The 22,060-nt window shown below is 30.8% G+C and overlaps 1 protein-coding gene across 5 annotated transcripts in view; it reads right to left on the bottom strand.

Annotated features, from left to right (window-relative positions):
- Positions 1 to 22,060, bottom strand: part of ck (unconventional myosin-VIIa ck) — a 104,572-nt gene that overhangs the window by 72,064 nt on the left and 10,448 nt on the right. For 2 of the 5 annotated variants that reach the window (XM_080150401.1, XM_080150402.1), the window contains exons 1-7: positions 18,915 to 19,089; positions 17,859 to 17,951; positions 16,880 to 17,047; positions 15,916 to 15,998; positions 15,694 to 15,771; positions 3,660 to 3,805; positions 1,195 to 1,346 (exon numbers count right to left, since the gene is read on the bottom strand). In XM_080150401.1, the coding sequence (XP_080006527.1) occupies positions 1,195 to 1,346; positions 3,660 to 3,805; positions 15,694 to 15,771; positions 15,916 to 15,998; positions 16,880 to 17,047; positions 17,859 to 17,951; positions 18,915 to 18,980 (786 nt within the window). In that variant the 5' untranslated portion in view covers positions 18,981 to 19,089. Of the gene's footprint in view, positions 1 to 1,194; positions 1,347 to 3,659; positions 3,806 to 15,693; positions 15,772 to 15,915; positions 15,999 to 16,879; positions 17,048 to 17,303; positions 17,347 to 17,858; positions 17,952 to 18,914; positions 19,090 to 22,060 lie in introns of those variants that run through there. The other 3 variants (XM_080150403.1, XM_080150404.1, XM_080150405.1) reach the window with 2 other exon arrangements.

The raw sequence follows: 22,060 nt of genomic DNA, 5'->3' as shown, positions 1-22,060 counted from the left end.
ACTAGTTTTAATCTTATAATTGTACATTCTATATCCGCGGAAAGCCGTTTATAATACGATACGAGAAATAACTATTCTTTATCTATATATGTACATTAAAGACAGCTTTCCGCGGATATTAAAATTATAAGAATAATTCCACTTTAGTTGAACCCGAAACACTAATCTTATATTCTTTTTAGTGGAAAATTGTCTTTGATACGATATATGATTATTCAGTTTGGTTGAGAATCGGTTCTAAATCAGTAGATATCAATAAGTTTCAAAGCCATGCTGGAAATTAAATTAAAACAATTTTAGTCATAAAATTGCTAATGAATAAGGGATAAGATAATGGACGAAAAAATTATGTACACCTTATGTTACGATAACCGGAACTATCCCCCCTATTAAAGAATTAATGCTGAAAAAGTTTAGACACTGAAGTTACTTATGACTTAGGGTACCTAATTTTTTAGGTACACCGACAAACGTCCTACTACGACAAACGTCCTAATGCGACAAACCTCCTAAACGACAAACCCCCTAAACGACAAACCTCCTAATGCGACATCTCTTAAGTAAAACCTCCTAATTTTTTTTTTGAAAATTAAATCTTCTAAATTTGGTTTTAAAATGTTCTAAAAAAAGAGGAAATATATATTTTTTTTTAAATTAAAGGTCTATTTTTGAAATGCACGGTTGTATCGGGTTCGAAACCATTTTGTTTGATAGCCAACACAGACTTTGGGAAAACTGTCGGACAGATTTTTAAAATTTGACCTATGATTAAAGTAATTCAGTAAATAAATTTCAGTTAAAAAATATTTCACTGTGTTTTATCGCCATTTTGAATTTTACATTGTTAAATATTTTTACAATTAGAGGATTTTGTCCTTAAATTTGTAAGATTTTTTTATTTTTCAATTTTTGAAAATTTTTAGAACGTTTTACTAAAGTGATGTCGCATTAGGACGTTTGTCGCATTAGGATGTTTGTCGCATTATGAGGTTTATGACGTCTGTCGCATTAGTACGTTTGTCGCAGTAGGAGGTTTGTCAGTGTACCATTTTTTATTATAAAATTTTAAGTATAATGTACCCTCCCTTCCTGCAAATTGCTAACATTTGTCTAACAAGAAAAAGGATAATAATCTCTTGAGCTGTTTTAGAGTTCTTCAGTGGTCTGTTAAAATTTATTTTTAAAATTATTTACCTGGGGATTTTGATGAACAATCCTTGATTTTTCTAGCAAGTATTGGTCCACCTTTGCACCAACGATTGTACCAGCCTTGTTGAAGTATATATCAATGTATTTTCCGAACCGCGAGGAGTTGTCATTCCGTACTGTTTTGGCATTACCAAAGGCTGAAAATGATAAAATAATATTATTAAGTACATTCTTGTCAGAACAAGGATAGTTGTGTTTATCTAGAAATTTTTCTTTGACGATTCTTTAGCTGCCAAAGGGTTCGTTTTAAAAGGCTAAGCCATTTGAAGTTTGAATCAAATAAAGAATTAAAAGGACAATTATCTCAAAAGCAGCGCAGCCTTTTACATAACCATTTATTAAAGAATCTACAGACAACTATATTAATCAGTCAGTAAAGGAAGAAAACTACCACAATTGAAAAAAATAAGGCAAGGAATATTGACAGATTACGAGAAAAAAATGGGGATACAAAGCTCATTCATTCACATTCAAACGTTCAAACACACCGACATGTCATATAGGGAATAGAAATTCTTCATGAAAAAATGCGCAATGACAAAAAATGTTAAATTCCCCAAGCAGCTTTTTACCTAATGATCTAAAACAATTTGACAAAAAGAATCGTGACTAAAGTCTGTGCAAAAAAAACAAGGATCAACAAGTCCTTAAAAACATAGCCACTTGATTAATATAATTTTAAATTTTGAGTGTTATTTTAAATGGACATTTTGATCCAATTGTATAAAGTAGTAAGCTTTTTTCTGTAGCTAAGGATATTTTTAACCTCTAGGGGTCCAAGGAAAGTTTTTAACTATTTTGGGGGATGGTATCTCCACACATTCCTAATAAAAAATGAACCCCCTATTTCTTTACTTTTCTTTATAAAACTTAAATTTAAATTGGATAGGGGGAGGGTCGATAACACCCCCCCCCCCCCCACCCAATCACCATAAGTGCCTCTAGAGGCTTCTAGTGCCGTAGCCGCTAGTAAAATAGAAAATAATAATCACCAAGCATTGTTTAGTTTTTATTTAGGAATAACTGTTACAGACGACAATTATAGAGATGCTACGCATCTTGAAATGTATAAAAATGTGCATGACGTTTAGCTTAAATGGCCCTTTAGGGGTCTTATTCACGAAGAATTACTTATTTTTTTAGTATTTAAATATGACCTAGATTGCTTAAATTTGTTATCTATGAAGCTGTAAAAATACAAACCCTACTACAGCATTTAATGTAATATATTGTTATTTACATAATATTTACAAAAATTGTCATCCTTTAAATTTTTTGTGAATCCATAATATCAAGTAAAAAATAAAGGTTAAGAAGCAAATGGCAAACGTGACTTCTTTTCTTCTGTATATTTGGGGGTAGGCACTAGGCAGTAATAGCTGTGTAGATAGTTATTATCCAGTATTTAATTTCATTTTTTATAGATTTCAATTTTTAGTCTAGGGAGTATATTCTTTACAACGATAACGATAACAAAGTAAAAAGTTATTTTTAATTTCCAGTTATAAAATTTAAGGTTGTAAGGGTTGGTAATCCATCTTTAAAATGCAAAGTACAAATAGTAAGTAAAATATAACCCCCCACCCCTTTTTGGTTTGAGCTAAAAAAGAAAAAATTTTCAATGGTAGAAATTTTTAAAAATATTATATGAAAAACCATTGTCCTAGCCTTACAATTCATATATTTGACAAATTTAATCCTAATCTTGTTGATAAATCAAGAATGTTTTATAGTTTTAAAAAGCTATAAAAATAAATAAGAACAGTTTTAAGATTTAAATACATAGTTACATTTTTTTGCAAAACATACATTTTCTCACAATCAATATTTATTTCATAACAAGGATGTTTTGTCCGTAGAAGATGAACATTCACAATTTTTATAAAATACATAATTTTAAGTCTGATTTAAACCTTTCCAAGCCTTTTTAAGATTTTTTTACATATGTATATCGTTTTATGTAAAATTATACACTACGCTTTTTTAGATTTTGATAGAGTTAGGAATGACCCAAACAGTAGAATTTAACTTTTTTCTTGTAAAAAAAACCCAACTTATTCTTACTTAAGACTTAATTGAGACTTATAATGTATCTTTACCTAATACAAAGTTTAAGATACACAGTCAAATACTTTCCTTATATATGTGATAAAATGAAAAGCAGAATAGCAACGCTTTCAAAAATATGAAAATGAAAACATTTTAAATTATATCTTATTTTGAACAATCATGTTATTAAAATCAAATATTTGACAGTTTTAATTCAAAATTGCTAATTGTATTGGATGACAAATATTGAAAAGAAAGAAATTTAGAATTTTGTTTAGCGAAGCTACTCTATTTATAAATTTGCGGTCTTTAATCCTAAAACCTTAAGATTTTTTTTCAACAATATCATTTAATTTAAAAATCTAATAAGCAATATATTTCAAAATTAGCAATATTAATACCTTCAAGAATAGGGTTAGCCTCGAGAATCTGTTGTTCAATCCAGCTGTGCTTGCCAGAAATAGCTGCCAGGTATTGCAGGATCAGCTTGGTGGACTCTGTCTTCCCTGCTCCACTCTCTCCACTGATCACTATGCACTGGTTTTGCCTAAAATTAAAATATTAATATTAAAATCATAATTCTACTATAAAGTAGTCAGGTTTTTTGTCTGAAGCCTTAGATTTCTATGACTATAGAACCGATTGAGTTCTCCATTGTTTGTGAAGATTTAAGTTTTTGGGGTGGTTTTTGGCTATTTTTAAATAAATATTCAAATACAGAGCCCCTGGATGCAAGTGGGCAACCACTAGTGTTATATAAGGTAGTAAAGTTTATAGTCTGAGGCTAAATATCTTGTAAAATGCTTGTCCGAATAGGTTTTAATTTTCAAGGAAGTTTTATAAATGTCTAGGGGTGGCTCAAAGTTATATTTCTTTCCTCTCCCGTCTATGGGTATTTTTTGGGGGGGGAAGCTTTATAATTTGTAAGGGTGGGCTTTAGGATATTTTATGGGGAAAAGGGTGTTGTTGACAATCATAATAAATAAATAAGAAGAAAAGTCCCCCCCCCCCCCTAGAACTATTAATAAAGGGATATTACTGACCAACCATGTACATAGATTAGGAAAATCTGCATTTAAATTTAAATTTGATTATCGGTGTACTTTTTAAAAAACAAAATTCTTTGTTGCAGAAAAAATTTGCAAATCATGTTATTGCTATTGCTAATTGTTTCGCAAATTTCTTTAACTGCATTTTTTGGAGTTTGGATTTTTAACTACTTGAAAGGTGAAAATTTAATATTGGTTTAACAATTATATTTAGATGTGATTCTAGTCTAAATATTATTGGTTGGGTGACAAAATATTCTTTTGAAAAAAAGGGTAAAAATATTTATCTAAAGTAGTAATATAGGGCTATAAAAATGCACGTTAAATTAATCTACCACCCAATGATATCGTGAAGAAGCTCGTGATAATTGAAGCGAACAATGTGTTTTAAGGGTCCAAGATTAATGAACGATAAACTAATGAACATACCCAAAGATATTAAACAAAATTATCCCTTCTGTAGATTAATATCATTGGTTGAAAAATTTGGACATTATTAATTTAGACCCAAACTATAACAAAAATTAATAAAGTTACCCAATGTTATCGATCCAACGAATAAGCTAACATGGTTATAAAACTTTGGTTCATGTGATTTACAATACGGTTGTCCACACCCTCCCTGGTATTAAAGACATACGCCACCAAAAATATCTAAACAATAGTTCCTTTACATTCTTAACTTTGTGTCTGTTTATCAATCTGACTTTTTCCATGTTTTACCCTGGGAAAATTGGCCTTGTAATTAAAACTTAAATTTCCTTGCAATTAATATTATTATCATTATTATTGTAATAAGAGTTATTACAAGTTTAACATTAATAATTACAAGTTATAGGAGTAATTATTTATATTAAAATTATCCAATAATAAAAAAGCACCATTTCAAATTTTATAATAAATTAGTTCAATGTAATCCTAAAGATCTCTAAGATGGCTTTTCTAACTACTTAAGTAAAAAAAGAATGACTGTACATCATTTTCCCCAAGTTTTATATTAAACTAATTATAGCCCAGTATAAGTAAAGCTAGCTGCACGTCATTTTTCTATAATTAGAAAATCATTGCTCCCTAAAATGTATAATACTTAACCCCAATTGATAGTAAGCGTAACTGTACGTCATTTAAACTAGGTGTGCGTCATTAAAATACAATTATATAGAAGCTGCTGTTCTTAAAGTTGTAGATAAATATTCTTAGTTATAGAGTAGCTGAACTTATAAAAAAAGATGTATATTATAGCCAAGTAAAAGTGAGAGTGGTTGTAATTCATTATACCTTCATTACAAACCATATGTTTGGACTACAACACATCCAGGGGGACGGGGGAGGGGGGGGGGGTGGATTTGAGAAAAAAAGTGGGAAATAACTTGAAAAGGGAAGGTCTGTGATTTTTTTTCAGAATTTGATATTTAAAGTTGTCATTTTGTGGCGTTTAAACGGAACTTAGATATTCAATATTATTATGTATTCACTGAATTTTAAGTAAGTTTAATAAGAAAAAAATTATGTTCTAAATCAACACAACAATAACAGATTTATAGTATAGATGTGTTGTATATACAGACTAGTGTTTTACTTTAATACAACAATAACAATCAAGTAACATTATTAGATAATTTTGCAGTCATTGCGGTAAACCATTAAATCATTAATATATAGTAAATTAATTTTAAAAATGTATTATTGGCTTATTTAAACTAATTATTACTAACATAATATGATAAATTCACTAAGTGAAAAAGTCTTTTAACTTCCCAGCTATTTATTGAAATATATTTCGGTGGACATTGCACCCTCATCAGTCTAAATGACATAAATCATATTAATTTAATTTACATATTAAAAGATAGGTAAAAATAAAGAAATTTGTAGAACTATAAAGGCAGAAAATGTTGCTAAAAAAAGAAAAAAGAAGAAAATAATATGATCAACCTTGAGTTTAGTTGGATGTTAAAAGTAAACTGGAAGAGATTTTTTTAGCAAGAGACAATATCAGCAGGGGGGGGGGTGTTTAAAATATATTGATATACATAAATTTTAATATTTAACATTTTTATATGAAAAAAACTATTTTCTTTTTTTATTAAATTATCATTCAAAATTAAAGCTTACTTTTATAGATGAAGTATTTAGAATTAGGTTATGCTGCATAGATACTGTAGAATAAAATTAGTATTTAGAAGTCAAGCTTTTATACATTTTAGGTTATTTTGAAAAAACTTTTTTATATATGGGAGTAAGCTATCATTTACTATATCTATTATAGTACTCCAAAGATTTTTAAAGAAGTAAATGTTTATACATAATTATGATAATAAAAATTTTTCTTATAAGTTTAGGTCTTGTAAAATAAAAAAATTTTCAATTGCTATTAGCTATCATTTACTATATCCATTATATTGACAAAAGATTTGTATTTAAGAGTTAAACTGTTTATATATTATTATTGATAATCAAAAAAAAAAAAACATTTAAAAAAAGTTATTGTGGAAAAGGTTCTTTAATATTGGAGTTAGTTATCATTTACTATATCTATTATATTTCCAAAAATATTTTTTTAAAAAAGAGATAACTCTAGGTATATACATAAATATGATAATAAAATTTAAGTAAAATTTTTTAGGTCTTGAAAAATAAAAAAAAATTTATTTTGCTATTAGCTATTATTTACTATATCCGTTATATTGACAAAAAACATTGAGCAAATTGTTGGAAAATTTCTTTTTAAAAAAAATGAATTAGTTCATATTTTCATTTATTGTTTTATTATGTAAACTAAAAGAAGTTTTTTTTAAAAATGTTGCTGTACAAACAAAAAGTGTAAAAAATTAATTAGCTAATCATATACTAATTCTATTATCTATTATTGAGGCCAATTGTTTTTGTGTTGAATAGATTGATACATCTTGCCTCCTTAATTTTTCTCTCTGTTTCTCCTTCATATTTCAGAACATGTAAAATTGTAACTTTCATGTTGTGATTTGGTTGTTGGAAATGTTGTCCTGTTGTCGTGTGTTTGTTATTTGCTATGTATCTTAAATGTTCGCCAATTCTGGTTCTTAGAGTGCGTCCAGTCTCGCCAATATATTGTTGTTTGCAATAAGAGCAGGTTATACAATACACAATATTTTTTGTAAGACAGGTGGCCTCGCAGTTTATTGATATCTTTATACTGTTGTCGTTTGAACTTGTGGTTGTAGATTTTGCATCGATGTATGGGCATATATTACATATATTCATATTACATGGTTTGAGTCCTGGCAGAATTCTGTGTTCCCTGTCAGGGAGTGTGGATTTCACAAGAATTTGACGTAGGCTGGAATTAGAAGGTTGTTTATATGCTACCATTGGTGGTTTGTCAAAAACTTTGTTCAATTGGTTGTCTGTTTCAATATTCATTCTCCACGAATCTTTTAATATTTTTGATATATGTGGCAGTGCAGGGTGGTAGGTAGTAGTAAAAATTGTTCTTGAGTTTTGTTTTTTGGTGACTTTTTTTAGGGTATCGGATCTTTTGAGTTTTAATGCTCTCATAATGCTGGAATTGATTAATTGTTTATCATAGTTTCTTAAAAGGAAAAAGTCTTTCAGCTCCTCCATTCTTTTCAGTAAAGTTGGTCTCTCTGAGCAAATTCTAACCAGTCTATAGCACAGGGAGTAAGGAATATTTTTTATAACATGGGGTGGATGGCAGGATGAAGGAAGAAGGTATTGGCAGCGGTCTGTTGGTTTTCTGTAAATGTCTGTTATTAGTTTGTCATTTTTTATTTCTATTTGTACATCCAAAAATGGGATTTTCCTTGTTGTATGACAAAAACAGTCGTGTGGCACATCTGTTGTTTCATAGCATGGAAAGGGAGAAGTATAATTGTATGTGAACTTTAAAGTAGGATGGATATTATTGATTTCATTCAGGAACTCTTCTAATGATTGTATGCCTCCTGTCCAAAGCATAAAATAGTCATCTAAAAATCTTTTTAGTGCTGATATAGGGTCAAAGTTACCTTGGATGTCTAATGCTAGTTGGTGAAGTTTGGGATCAATTAATTTTCCCATCGTAAGTGTGGCTGTGTTTGGTGCAGATATTGTACCCATTGCTACCCCTATTTCTTGTTTGAACACTCTATTGCCAAATTTAAAATAGTTGCAGTCAAATACTAATTCGAGTAATTGTAAAATATATGATGTAGGAACGGATTTGTCTTGTCTTGTTTCTAAATAATGATGAACTGATGGTATTGCATCTCGTTTGGAAATGTTGGTGTATAAAGAAACTACATCTATAGTAACAAGGATTTGATTGTCTTTAAGATTTCCAGATTGGTTTATGTTTTCACAAAGGTCCAGGAAATCTCTTGTGTCTTCAAGGTAGGAAGGTAATGTTTTGACAAGGTCTTTAGTGTGATGGTCGACATATTTTGAGATGTTTTCAGTAAGTGAACCAACATTATTGATGATTGGTCTTGCTGGCGGTAATTGTCCTTCATTGAATTGTTTGTGGATTTTATAGATTTGATAAAACTTTGCAAGTCCACATTCTTTAGGGTCCATTGAATTAAAATCAGAATTCGTTAGCCACCCTCTTATTTTGCCCTGTTTTAGTGTAGCTCTGATTTTTGCTTTAGTTTGGAATGCTTGTGTTGTTGAACTAAGAGTATAATAACGTAGAATGGGGCCAGATTGTTGGTGTTGTACAGAGTTTAGATGAGACATACAGTTTTCTATGTATTTTTCGTAGTCTATGATACATATGCCCGCTCCTTTGTCAGCAGGTTTTATGATGAGTTGTTTGTCTTGTTGTTTTTGTTTTAGAGATTCTAAAGCTATCTGTTCTTCTTTTGAAATATTGCTTCGGTTTGGATTGAAATGGTTTCTATTCCATTTTGTTTTGTCACATATGTTAGATTCTATTGTGTTTAGAAAAGAAGTAAGATTTGGTGGGATTGGTTTTGGAGGGAGGTTTGTTTTCTCTTGCTTGAAAATCTTTGATACATAGATTGATGTATCATATTTGAAATGTTCTTTCCATGCCATTTGTCTCTCTAGTTTTTTACAGTCAGCTTGTATTTGTGTTATTTTTGGTATTGGTGTTTTTATTGAGAAGTTTAAACCCCTATTTAAAAGTTTTTCAGTTGCAGTGTCTACTATGAAGTCAGAGAAGTTAAAGATTGCCGAGATTTGTGTTTGTTTTTGAATCTTTCTCTGTTTTTTTATGAATTGTCTTGTTCTAATGCCGGGCCTATTCTTTCTTCTATTACTCTTTGTATTAGTTTGTGGGGGAGTGTTTTCTGTATAAGCATCCGGTGTAGGGGGTATGTCTGGGGGCGACGGAGACAGAATTGGGGAAGGGGGGGTGGCGGGTCTTCTGAGAGGAGGTGATGGTGTCAGAGTTGGGGAATGAGGGGTGAAGGGTTGATGTGGGGTGTCTCCTGAATAATCGTTTTCTATACAAGGTGTGTTATTTTGCTTTTTACATAGAAAATTAAATTTTTTAACTTTGGCTTCTTTTAAGTTTCTTGCTAATGTAATTTCATAATTTAGGAGAGAGGAGACAGCAGTTTGTTTGTTTTCTTCACTAAGATGTTGTAATAAAAGTAATTGGGTTTCTTTTGTTTTTTGTTTTGAAATATTTATTTGCTTTTGTAAGTCATCTATAGCAATTTGTATGAAAAATTTTGATGTTTTCACAGATTGGTCATACCATTTCAGTTTGTTTGTGTTAGAAATATTTGGGTTGGGTTTGTTTTGGATTCGGAATGTTGGTGGAATTATGGTTTGTTTGTGTTTGATACATTTTGTTAGGAAGTTGACAGTTGCAGTTTGGTTGTGGAAAAGTTTGATACTGTTTTTTGCTTTAAAAAACATTTTGTTTGTTATGTGGTTTGATAGGATATGATTTAGATTTGTCATTTGTTTTATGTTTGTGAAGGAGTAACTAACCAAATGATTTTTAACTCATTACTTTATCACTGAAATAACAAATATATATGTGGGAATGTTTTTCCAATAGGCAAGGAAAAATCACAGTGATAAAACTTCACAATTATAACTAGGAAGGAGGCTACACTTTATAACATCATGATTATAAAACCTCGACTTGGTATAAGTATATGATAAATTCACTAAGTGAAAAAGTCTTTTAACTTCCCAGCTATTTATTGAAATATATTTCGGTGGACATTGCACCCTCATCAGTCTAAATGACATAAATCATATTAATTTAATTTACATATTAAAAGATAGGTAAAAATAAAGAAATTTGTAGAACTATAAAGGCAGAAAATGTTGCTAAAAAAAGAAAAAAGAAGAAAATAATATGATCAACCTTGAGTTTAGTTGGATGTTAAAAGTAAACTGGAAGAGATTTTTTTAGCAAGAGACAATATCAGCAGGGGGGGGGGTGTTTAAAATATATTGATATACATAAATTTTAATATTTAACATTTTTATATGAAAAAAACTATTTTCTTTTTTTATTAAATTATCATTCAAAATTAAAGCTTACTTTTATAGATGAAGTATTTAGAATTAGGTTATGCTGCATAGATACTGTAGAATAAAATTAGTATTTAGAAGTCAAGCTTTTATACATTTTAGGTTATTTTGAAAAAACTTTTTTATATATGGGAGTAAGCTATCATTTACTATATCTATTATAGTACTCCAAAGATTTTTAAAGAAGTAAATGTTTATACATAATTAACATAATAGTTGAAATTGTAGTAATAGTGTCCTTTAAAAATGAAGAGGCTACTCTACTACATCTATGTAATAGCAAGGATAATTGATGAACAATTCATAATGTTAAATGTTTGTACATTTATTTCTCTGAGACTTTACTAACTATCAGTCGCTTACAACCTTTAAACTAGCCGTCGTGTGAATTTTTGATATAATGATAAATAAAAAACTATGCACATCAAAATTAAATAGTATAATAGTTTTAATAATTGTGATTACTTTATATCATTTGAATCTGCAAAATATACTAAAACATTTAGCAGGGTTTTATAACTTCATTGTTTATTAGCTGATTTTAAAGTTCAAGAACATATATTGTTTTAAATTTACTGAGCTTTTTGACTAACATATTCAAAAACTGTCATTTACATTTAACGTTAAAATATTGTTTGCTTATATTTACAAGACTTTTTACAATATAGCCCTTGTTCGTATTAAAGACAATATAAAATGTATACAATATTATGGCAACGGCTTAGTCATCGGAAAATGATATAACACAACGAAATTAAGAACTGTAAGTTAAGGCAAATTTATACACCACACGGTTTTTAACAGTGGCGTGCGAAGCACTTTGTCTAGGGGGGGGCATTTTGAAGATTTTGTAAAATTTTGCCCCCCCCCCTAAATCAAAGTGCCCCGGGGGGGCACTTTGCTTTAGGGGGGGGCATTTTGATTATATATACTAATTTTAAATAAGGGCGTTTTAAGGGGTGGGATTATTTGATTATGGGCCTTCTAGTCCTTATCCCTTCTTCCCCATCCCTTCCCCCATCCCTATTTCCCGTTTATATCCCCTATCTCTTCCCCCCATCTCTTCTCCCCCATCCCTTCTCCCCACCCTGCAATGACCGAAGGGAAGGGAGCTAGAAAGCATCTTCGAAAAAAAAGTACAGAATATAATTTAACCTACCCCCCCCCCCTCCACCACAAAACATTTTTTATGGGTGGAAGAGGATGTTATAAAATCTCAGCAGGAAGGATGAATAACCCCAACAAAAATAGATTACCTTCATAATTAACCTAATATGTAAAACTGATTTTAAATATTTCTTTATTGTATAACAACAAGGATGACAACATCTTTAAGTAGCAAAGCACAAAAAATCATTAATAAGAATACAGACAAGTAGATTTAAAGAGCATTGTTGAAATAAATATATATTTTAGGTAGAAAAAGTCACAAATCCTTTTTCCTGCATATTGTGTGATGACAGTCAAAGTAAATTACATACTGGATGCTCGAAATAGCAAGAAATTTTATTTTTTTTAATATTATAATCCACAAAAAAATTTATCGTACCATAAAAATCAAAGATATAAAGAACTATGTAATAAATAAAAAAAATTACTTGTCCTTTCATCTACTGATATAAAAATCTCTTAGAAATATGGAAAACTTTGGGGTATAGTCTCTTTTGTGGCAACGCCTCTTAAGGGGCATTTCGTCGTATTTTCATAGTAGCTTTTAATAGGTTATTCTAGGTTAAGTTAGGTCAGGTGATTTCCCCGCAGGGTTAGGCAATTGGCCCCACAGGAGCTATAAATAGGGGAAAAGCTACTGTGAAAATACGACGAAATGCACCTTAAGAGGCAATGTCACAAAAGGGACTATACCCGAAATTTAAAAGATACAAAAATAGCCAAAAACGTCCTGAAAAGCAGTCCGACATCCATGAATTTTTAATAGTTAATTATACTCCATAATGATGGAAATGTTAACATTAAGTTTTAGCCTTCTATCTTTAATTGCAGTTGAAAAAATCACGTTTCCCCCTTAGCATTACGTACTGACAGCCATAGTATTATAGAGAAGCTAAAAAGTTATATCAACATATCCTACCCTCTTTAAATGGCACTTTAAAACTCTGTTAATTTTTCATTAAGTGGTGTTTCCAAGGATTTATAAGGGCGGTGCGTGAAGCGCACCACCTAAAAATATTTACTCCCCCTTTGAACTAAAATCAATTAAAGACAACAAGAGTGGCGTATTTTATCAAGTTAGGAATATAGAGTGTAGTTAGTTTTAAGGGTTTTTAATGAAAATTGCCATAAAAAAAAACATGTCTTTTTGTAAGGGTATGTAAACAAAAAAAATGATAAACTTATCCTGAAAATAAAATGACATCATTTATATAGTTATTCATTTAGACAGACATACAGTGTTGAGAAAAAGGCTTAGATAAATATCAACGCTGTTTCTTTTTTATATAAAATAACTTTTTGATTAAATATTTGTTGTTTACAAATGTTTTTATAGAAATAAAAGCAAAATATACAATGCATGTGATAAAAAGCAGAAACCATTTGGAAGTGCGCGAAGCGCAATTTTTTTTCTTCAAATATTCAGGGAAGGAGGGGTTTTTGGGCTATTTATTACACTAATCCCAAATAATTCATATAAAATTTTATTATTCGTTGGCTCAACAACTTTGGGGACTTTAATGGAATTTTGATTGGTTGGTTAATTAAGTCGAGTTTCCATACATTTCATCCACTAATTGTAATCTATATAAGGGGTAATTTTGTGTATCATCATTGGGGATGTACAAAATTTCTTTGGTAAAAAGTTTGGATCTACTGCAGTTCACGGTAAAATATTGCTGGTAACGAATATTGCCAAAAATTTATGAATTTTAAAGGCTGCTAGCTGCCAAACGGCTTAACATACATATCATGTCCGCACACTGTTTTAAGCGTAATAAGAAGGCCTACAAATAATCTGGAATATCCATAAATCAATAATGCATAATTATCTTGCAGTGCAGAGAAATGCGCGAAAAAGTCCTATTTTACGCGTTTTTTCTTCAGTGAAGCTTTCCCTGTGCATCATTGGATCTTGGCTATTCCAGATTATTTGTAGGCCTTCTTATACCGCTTAAAATAGTGGGCGGGTATGATCTGTACGTTCAGCCGTTTGGCAGCTAGCAGCCTTTAAAATTCATAAATTTTTAGCAATATTCGTTACCAGCAATATTTTACCGTGAACTGCAGTAGATCCAAAAGTTTATATTATACCAAATAAAATACTTCCCATTGCCTGGTTTGTTATGTTCAGTGAAAAAAGATTATAACCTAATTTCTACACTAATTAAAAAATTTGGTATGGTTAAATGAATAGTAATTGTCTGTTTGGCGCGAAGCGCCAAAAATTTTTTTTGTTGAGTATTTCTTGATTTTTTTTTTGGAAACTGGGATAGTTTTGCTTTTTGTAGGGTAGGGGGCAAAAAGGGGCATTTTTGTTGACCAGGGGGGGGCAAAATGGGGCATTTTTCAACATTTAGGGGGGGGCAGGGGGGGCGGTGGCTAGGGGGAGGCAGGGGGGGGCGTTTTGGTCGCTAGGGGGGGGGCGATTGCCCCAAATGCCCCCTTCGGTTCGCACGCCACTGGTTTTTAAGAATAATTGTTAATTCAAAACAGAGAAAGTTACAATTAGGGGTAGGATAATAGGACGTCCTGTTATATAAAGTAGTAAGGTTTTTTTGCCTGAATCTTAAGATCTCAATAAATACTGTATCGATTGGGTTCTCTATTTTAGGCAAACTTTACATAGGTCATGTAATGGTTTTAAGCTATTTTATTTTTTTAGATTTAAATCTTGAGACGGTTTTAAGCTATTTTGATATCCCCTCTCAGCGCCTTTGCATAAAGAGCCCCTAGATGCTATGAGGCTGTGTCGCTAGTGTTAAAGATAGTAGCTATGCTACTCCGTTATTAAAAAGTTAAGTATGTCTTCACATTCTACCAAAATTTACATCTCTCTATTCTTAATATCTATTTTGAATTGTGTTACCATATTGCTAAACTAGCGGCTTCGCTACAAGAGATAATTTAAAAAAAATAAAATAAATATATATATATATGGAGATGCAACCAATGCAACAACTTATACATTTTTTTAAAATCGGGGGGTGTTTTATTTTTTGGGCGGTTGTGGATGTTCCACCCCAAGAAAATAGCCTAAAACCACCACAGGACCAGTAGGATTATTCCCTGAAGATTAGTATCCAATCGGTTCAGTGGTTACCGAGATCTTAAGGGACAGACAGACATAAAGCTACGTTGTATTATAGATTATATTTTACTTACTCTAATCATTTAAAATTAAAATATATTTATAAAACATGTTCAGCTAAGGAACGCAATTTGTGTTAGTTTAATAAAAGCATTAAAATTAATATTTTTTGAAGAAAATCAAATTTTCCTATACTTACTGTGACTTACGAACGAATACATCCTTGTTACAAAGTAGCTTTGCTAATAAAAGTGTTTAAAATACCAGGAAATATCAACAAATTACCATCTCAAATCATTGGAAAAAGTTTTACAAAATTGTTACCGTTGTTTTTCCCACATTTAAACATTTAAGTTTGAATAATGTGACATCAAATTTATATTCTTATTTTAATTTGTTTTTGTTTGTTTGTTATTTTAAATAGCATGAAACCTAATGTTTTTTTTCTAAATAAAAGCACTGCCATAAAAAAATAAACTCTGATTTAATTCAATGAATGAACTCTTTTAATTTAATTTTAAAATAACGCAAAAGCCTTAATTGTCTGAAAAAGCCTAAGCACGTGACACTTTATTTATGCTGAAATGAACAAGTAATGGAGTTGCTCTGAATTGTTAAAGTTTGTACCTCGTTCTTTTCATAAGACTGTAGCAATTATCTCCAATGGCGAATATGTGTGGGGGCAGTTCTCCAATTTTCTTCTCTCTAAATTAAAAAAAAATAACAAATATCAGTGGATAAAGTCCAAGCAATGCCTGGTAAGGCCTTTCCGCGCCTAATTCACAATGAAACTATATCAAATATTTGGAAATCAAAAAAATTCTGATAAAATTTAAATTCTTGAATTACCTGTAGAGCTTAATTTGTTCACTGGTATAGATGGGTAGGATTTGGTATGGGTTGACAGCCACCAAAATTGATCCAGTAAAGGTCTAGAATAATAAATAAAAAAAAGGAGGTTAAAATTTGACACAAGGAATAACAGTTATAATGGTTGGTCCAATGAGTTAATCTATATAAAATTACTTAGATGTTGCAACGGATTTTCATGTACTCTTAGAAATTGATTCCCAGCTGGCTAAAATATCTTTTAAAGAAGGCTGGATAAACTTTAGTTGAACGTTTTGTTAAACATTTTCTAATTGTAAAAAGCTGCGATTCTTTAATTTGTAAAAATGAAGATTAATGTTCTCTTCATGAAAAAAAAAATTCATCTAAAATATATAAATTTTTGTTTCTAAAATCCGTGTTTATCAAAATCAAATTTAATTAAAAAGGATGAAAGGATATTTCTAATTATTGTAACTAGTCACAAAGAGGATTTAATTATAATTGAAAAGAGTAAATAATAGATTGAGTAGATATTTTTAAAAGTACATTATAAAGTAACTTTAAAATACAACTTTATTAGGAAGATTTATCCAATAATTAAATAATTGGGTATTCAAATGGTTTTGTCAATTTAAAGTTTTCTTGTCACTTTAAAACTGTTCATATTCAAGAGGTAAAAAGTGACAAAAACAAAGTGAGGGAGAACATTAAGCTGTTTATTACACTAGTCCCCAAAGTTTTAAATAATATTTTCTTATTCGTTGGCTTACAAACTTTGGGGACTGGGGAATTTTGATTGGATGATTTATCAAGTTAGGTATTCAAACGTTTCAACCACTAATTTTAATCTACAGAAGAGGTAATTTTGTGCATTATCATTGGGGATGCAATGTACATCAATTTATCGGCTATTGTCTGATCCCTTTAGATCCCTGACACAAAGGTCGTGTAATTCACAGGTATTAATGATAAAAATACTTACATAGATAAGATTATCATTGTATCTGATTAGAAGATTCCTGAGAATGCCAGCCTCGTGCAGGTCTCCCAGGGAGATCATGTCCTCGACCCCATGGACGGAGGTCGGATGCATCGCCTTGATCCGCCGCTCTGGAGTGAGCCGCTGCTCGTTCCCGTCATCGTCTACAACCTAAGCATTAAATTTTTGGCTCTGTCAAAATGTTTTTATATATTAGTTTTTTCTTCAGAAATTGTTTATTGATGAGTTTATAATATCTAAATGCAAGTAAAGTAAGAAATAAAAAGTGAAGTTTTGATTTTTACAAGGTATTTGACAATTAATGTCTTAGAAAATAGAACATATTTCTTCTAAAATGTTAAACTTGCTTCTAGTCCCAACCTTTTAATAATTACACTGGCTCCAATATAAACATCAAATATTATACCTGTATACTCCTACCCTCTGCAGTGATTACCCTGGCTCCAATATGAACACAAATATTATACCTGTATACTCCTACCCTCTGCAGTGATTACCCTGGCTCCAATATGAACACAAATATTATACCTGTATACTCCTACCCTCTGCAGTGATTACCCTGGCTCCAATATGAACAAAAATATTATACCTGTATACTCCTACCCTCTATAGTAATTACCCTGGCCCCAATATAAACATCACATATTATGCCTGTATACTCCTACCCTCTTCAGTGATTACCCTGGCCCCAATATAAACATCACATATTATACCTGTATACTCCTACCCTCTGTAGTGATTACCCTGGCACCAATATAAACATCAAATATTATACCTGTATACTCCTACCCTCTGCAGTGATTACCCTGGCCCCAATATAAACATCACATATTATACTTGTATACTCCTACCCTCTGCAGTGATTACCCTGGCCCCAATATAAACATCAAATATTATACCTGTATACTCCTACCCTCTGTAGTGATTACCCTGGCACCAATATAAACATCAAATATCATACCTGTATACTCCTACCCTCTGCAGTGATTACCCTGGCACCAATGGGAACATCAAATTCTCGACTAGAAACTGGTTCTATCCAGATATAGTCACCCTAAACAAAAACAATTGTATTACAAAACAAATTAGATTTAAATTACGAATATTACGATTAATACCGATACTTTCTCTTAAAGTGCTAATCAAGCACTAAAAACCCCAACATTTTTTTAAAGATAAATAAAAAAAGTGGAAGGGGTCAACTTATTTATGCCTAACCCCTGCGCTATGTATATTTGCGGTCGTCTAATTCTAAGTAACCAATATAACCTAACCTAACCCAAGCATATTAAACAAACAAACGAAAAATTGACTTTCCTTTATTTAAAACTAGCGGCTACGCCCCTAAAGCTCTAGGGGCACTTAAGGTAGGAGGGGGAAAAGTGGACCTCATACCATTTTAAATTTGAGTTTCAAAAGAGTAAAAATAATTTTTTTTTGGGGGGGGAGGGGGTGAAGACTCCCTCCCCAAAAATAGTTTAAACCCTTTTCAGGATCTATAAGAAGCTTCACTGTAAAGGAGAACAATATCGGTTCAGCGGTTAGCGAGATCCTTAGGAACAGACAAAAAACGCTTACTACTTTATATAATAGGATATATTTGAAAGTAAGGGGAAGGGGGGTTTTGTGCTTAACTAGGCACTTTGAGGAACACCACTAATTTATTTTCCTATCCATGGAGAATAAGGGAACAAGATAAAAGTAAGAAACCACCAATAACGAATACGTCATTAACACGCAAAATCAAACATTAATTAGGAATATACAAACAAAAAGCAAAAAAATAATTTAGATAATAAAAATAACATGTACATATCTATTTTACATTTTCATCGTTCTTTTTTTTAAATTAACAATTTAAGATGAAACTAAGATCTGGGGTAGATAAATAAAGAATTACTATTAGGTCACAAACTTTTCTATTGTTAAGTTCCATTCCAATTTGCTTGACTTGCATAAGAAATTAAAGATTGTTACTTGGATTAAAACACTTTTTGTGTACATTAAACAAACATACCAATATAATAACTTGAAGATTTCTTTCATCGCGACTCATCGACCTTGTTGATTTATTTGTTGACATTTTTAACCATATTTTAGAATTACCAATTTTACTTATATTTCTTATTTTATCACATGATATTTGGGAGTTTTTAGTTATGATTACGTATAGTACTGATTGTAGAATTATTACTACTGTTTATCCTAGTCTTTTCTTATCTCTCCTTAGCGTATTTAATATTTAATATATGACTAGAACGCTACATTGTTTTATAACACAACAATTATGAATTAAAAAGTAGCTCTAAATGAGTATAGTTAAGAGCTGGCATTGTTTAAGGTTCATAGCATTCCCCTTACTCTTATGACTATGTTCAAATCTTTAGTTATGCGGCAGATTGGGTTCATTGCTTTGAATACATCATCACCCCTTCAAGGAGTGAACGTTTTCTTGTCTTGTTAATTTCAAAATGTAGCGTCTTACGTATGAATTAAAATTCTTCTTTAATTTTTTTATGTTTTTCCTAGATAATACATTATATATACATAAAGACATATTTACCAAAAAAAAACTAGATAAAGGGACAATTATATTCATAAGCAGTGCAAAAAAAATTCATTTTATTAAAACGGTGTTTTCTTTAGATATCTTATTTACTAAGTATATTTGCGATAACTTTTATTTAATGAAATCTTCCAATTTTTAACATGTACAAAACGGCCTGCTTACTTGCTTCAAGATCCATGTCAGATCTATATAGGAAATAAATGTCTATAAACAAGCTCAAGTTTTCCAAGGAATATTTGACTAAAACTCATAGTGCTCCAATAATCCATAATAAACTCTCATTGCCCAGAACGATAAGACTCATTATTTTACTTTATTAAAAATAAATTCCTTTTTTTTATTTCATGTAGCTATTTACCTTATATTGATGTATTTAATTTCTAATCATAAAAGAGAAAATTTAAATTTATAATATAATAAATTTAAGAAAACTCTGTTTTAAAAGAATTCGATTGTGGCGACATTTTGTGTGGTCAAATATTAAACTAAAATTATAATCAGCATCATTAACCCTTTAGTGATGGTAATGTAAAGAAAAAAATATAATTTAAAAAATCTTTTTAAAATCATTTAAATTATTAAATATTTACTTTCTTTTAGATAGTAATGCCGGGTGAGGAAAATAGATTTATTAAGAAATAGATATGCATATAGTAAACTAGCTAATAGGGAGATAATTATATCGAGCCAACTCTAGTTTATTTTATATAGTTATGTATTTTTTAAAAGTTTGTGAATAAAGAGAAAGTAATTGTTAGTTTTATTATTCTGCCTTTAGAGAAAAACACTAGAGGAGAAAGGGGTTAAATAACTGTACATCCCTATCCCAATGTCTTTGTGCCGGCTCCCAATTGGATCTTTGAAATCAACCAATAGGTTGGGGAACATCAACACAACCAAGTAGCAGAAAACAATTTGCTAGCGGGGGAAAGAGGTCGTTGGAAAAGTGGGGGAGGTAGTTATCTGTATATACATCTATACTATAGATCTGTTATTCTGTCTGTAATATTTTTTAACTTATTATCTGTATCTGTGTCGGTTTGCGTCTAATCTTAAAGCGTCAACTTTTTTGAGATAAGAATTGTCATCAATAGTAATTAGTACTGAAAGTCTAATTTATTATACAAAATAAAGAGGGTCTTCACTTCATTTAAGAAATGTTTTAGCTTTTCTTTAATCTTTATTATTGAATATCTAGTATACTAGCATAGTAGGATATGTGTGTGTTCGATTGTACATGTTTATCAAAATTCAAGAATATCTTAAAAATCATATGACAATTAGGTCTTCATATTTGGGTCCTGGACAAGTTAATCTCTTAGTAAAGTATTAACAATGGAAGATAAATTTATTCAGAAAAGAGGTATCTTTAAAGAAGATTACTCATATAGTTTGACAAATAAAACTATTGCTATTCTGTAAGTAAGGTATCGTGGTAGGTATGTCATATTATGAAGTAAATTTCAAACTATTAAGAAGCAGATTATAATAACCAATAAAAAATGACGTCATATAATACAAATGACCAATGATAGACTAGAATACATTTTACCATTGGTTGATTACAATGTATACTGACCTATCATTGGTAATTTGTTTGGTATGACGTCATTTTTTAGTAGGTACTGTAAGCTGCTTCAACTTTAAATATTGATTCCCATTGTCTACAATAGTAAAAAGAAGGTCCGGGAAAGAACGATCGGACCAGGGGTAGGGTTAACTTGATAATACTTAGTCCATTAGGTATTATTTCCAGAACTATACATGAGATCTTAATTTACAAATATAGAAACATGCCAACCAAACGTAACTATGGCTCCTATCTTGTCATCCTATATTGTTATGTTCACACAATATGACTTGAAAACTTTGGATAGTTCAGGTGGTTTTTAAACTTAGTGGATAAATTTCATATTTTGAGACTTGTATGTCATATGTTTCAATCTTTTAAAAAAGTGATACATAAAAAGTAGGACGTCTAAGCTTTTTTATTGGGGGGGGGGGTAATCTTTTTCATTTGGGGCGAGAGGGGGGGTAAAAAAAATATGGGGTTTAGTACGGCATCCCCAAATTCACTTTGTGGGGAGGGAGGGAGGTAATCACCCCTTTACGCCTCCCCTCCCCCCCTTAGACGTCTCTGCATGAAAGGAATATTATACCCATTTCTAAACATTTTATATCCACATATAAAATTGCCAGAATTTTTGTCTTTCTGTAACGGAAGATCAAGTCCACTAACCGACGAGCGTTTTTTTATATAGATATTTTGAGCTATAAAATTTCCAAAAGAAACCCCCCCAAGAAAAAAATCTAAACCTCCCTCCCAATATTTTTAATTATTTACTTCTTAAAATCAAAACTAAATAAGGTGGATCAGAATCCATTCATCCCTCACTTAAAAAGGGACGTAACCAATATTATTTTATAATAAATTTTATTGATTATTCTTCATTTCTATCTACAGATCAGATTGCTGTGAGTTGGCCGAAATAATTTTCATCCACCACATATGGGGAATAAATTTCACGCACGCATCGTGTAGGCGGATCAATGGGCGGCTAAAATTATAGGTATTTATGCAATGTACACAAAAT

This window comes from Acartia tonsa, chromosome 2 (assembly GCF_053477335.1).
Source record: "Acartia tonsa isolate MP-2025a chromosome 2, ASM5347733v1, whole genome shotgun sequence".
NCBI classification, from domain to species: Eukaryota; Metazoa; Arthropoda; class Copepoda; order Calanoida; family Acartiidae; genus Acartia; species Acartia tonsa.
The sequence above is the reverse complement of the archived record's forward strand: the minus strand, read 5'-3'. Positions and strand labels throughout refer to the sequence as shown.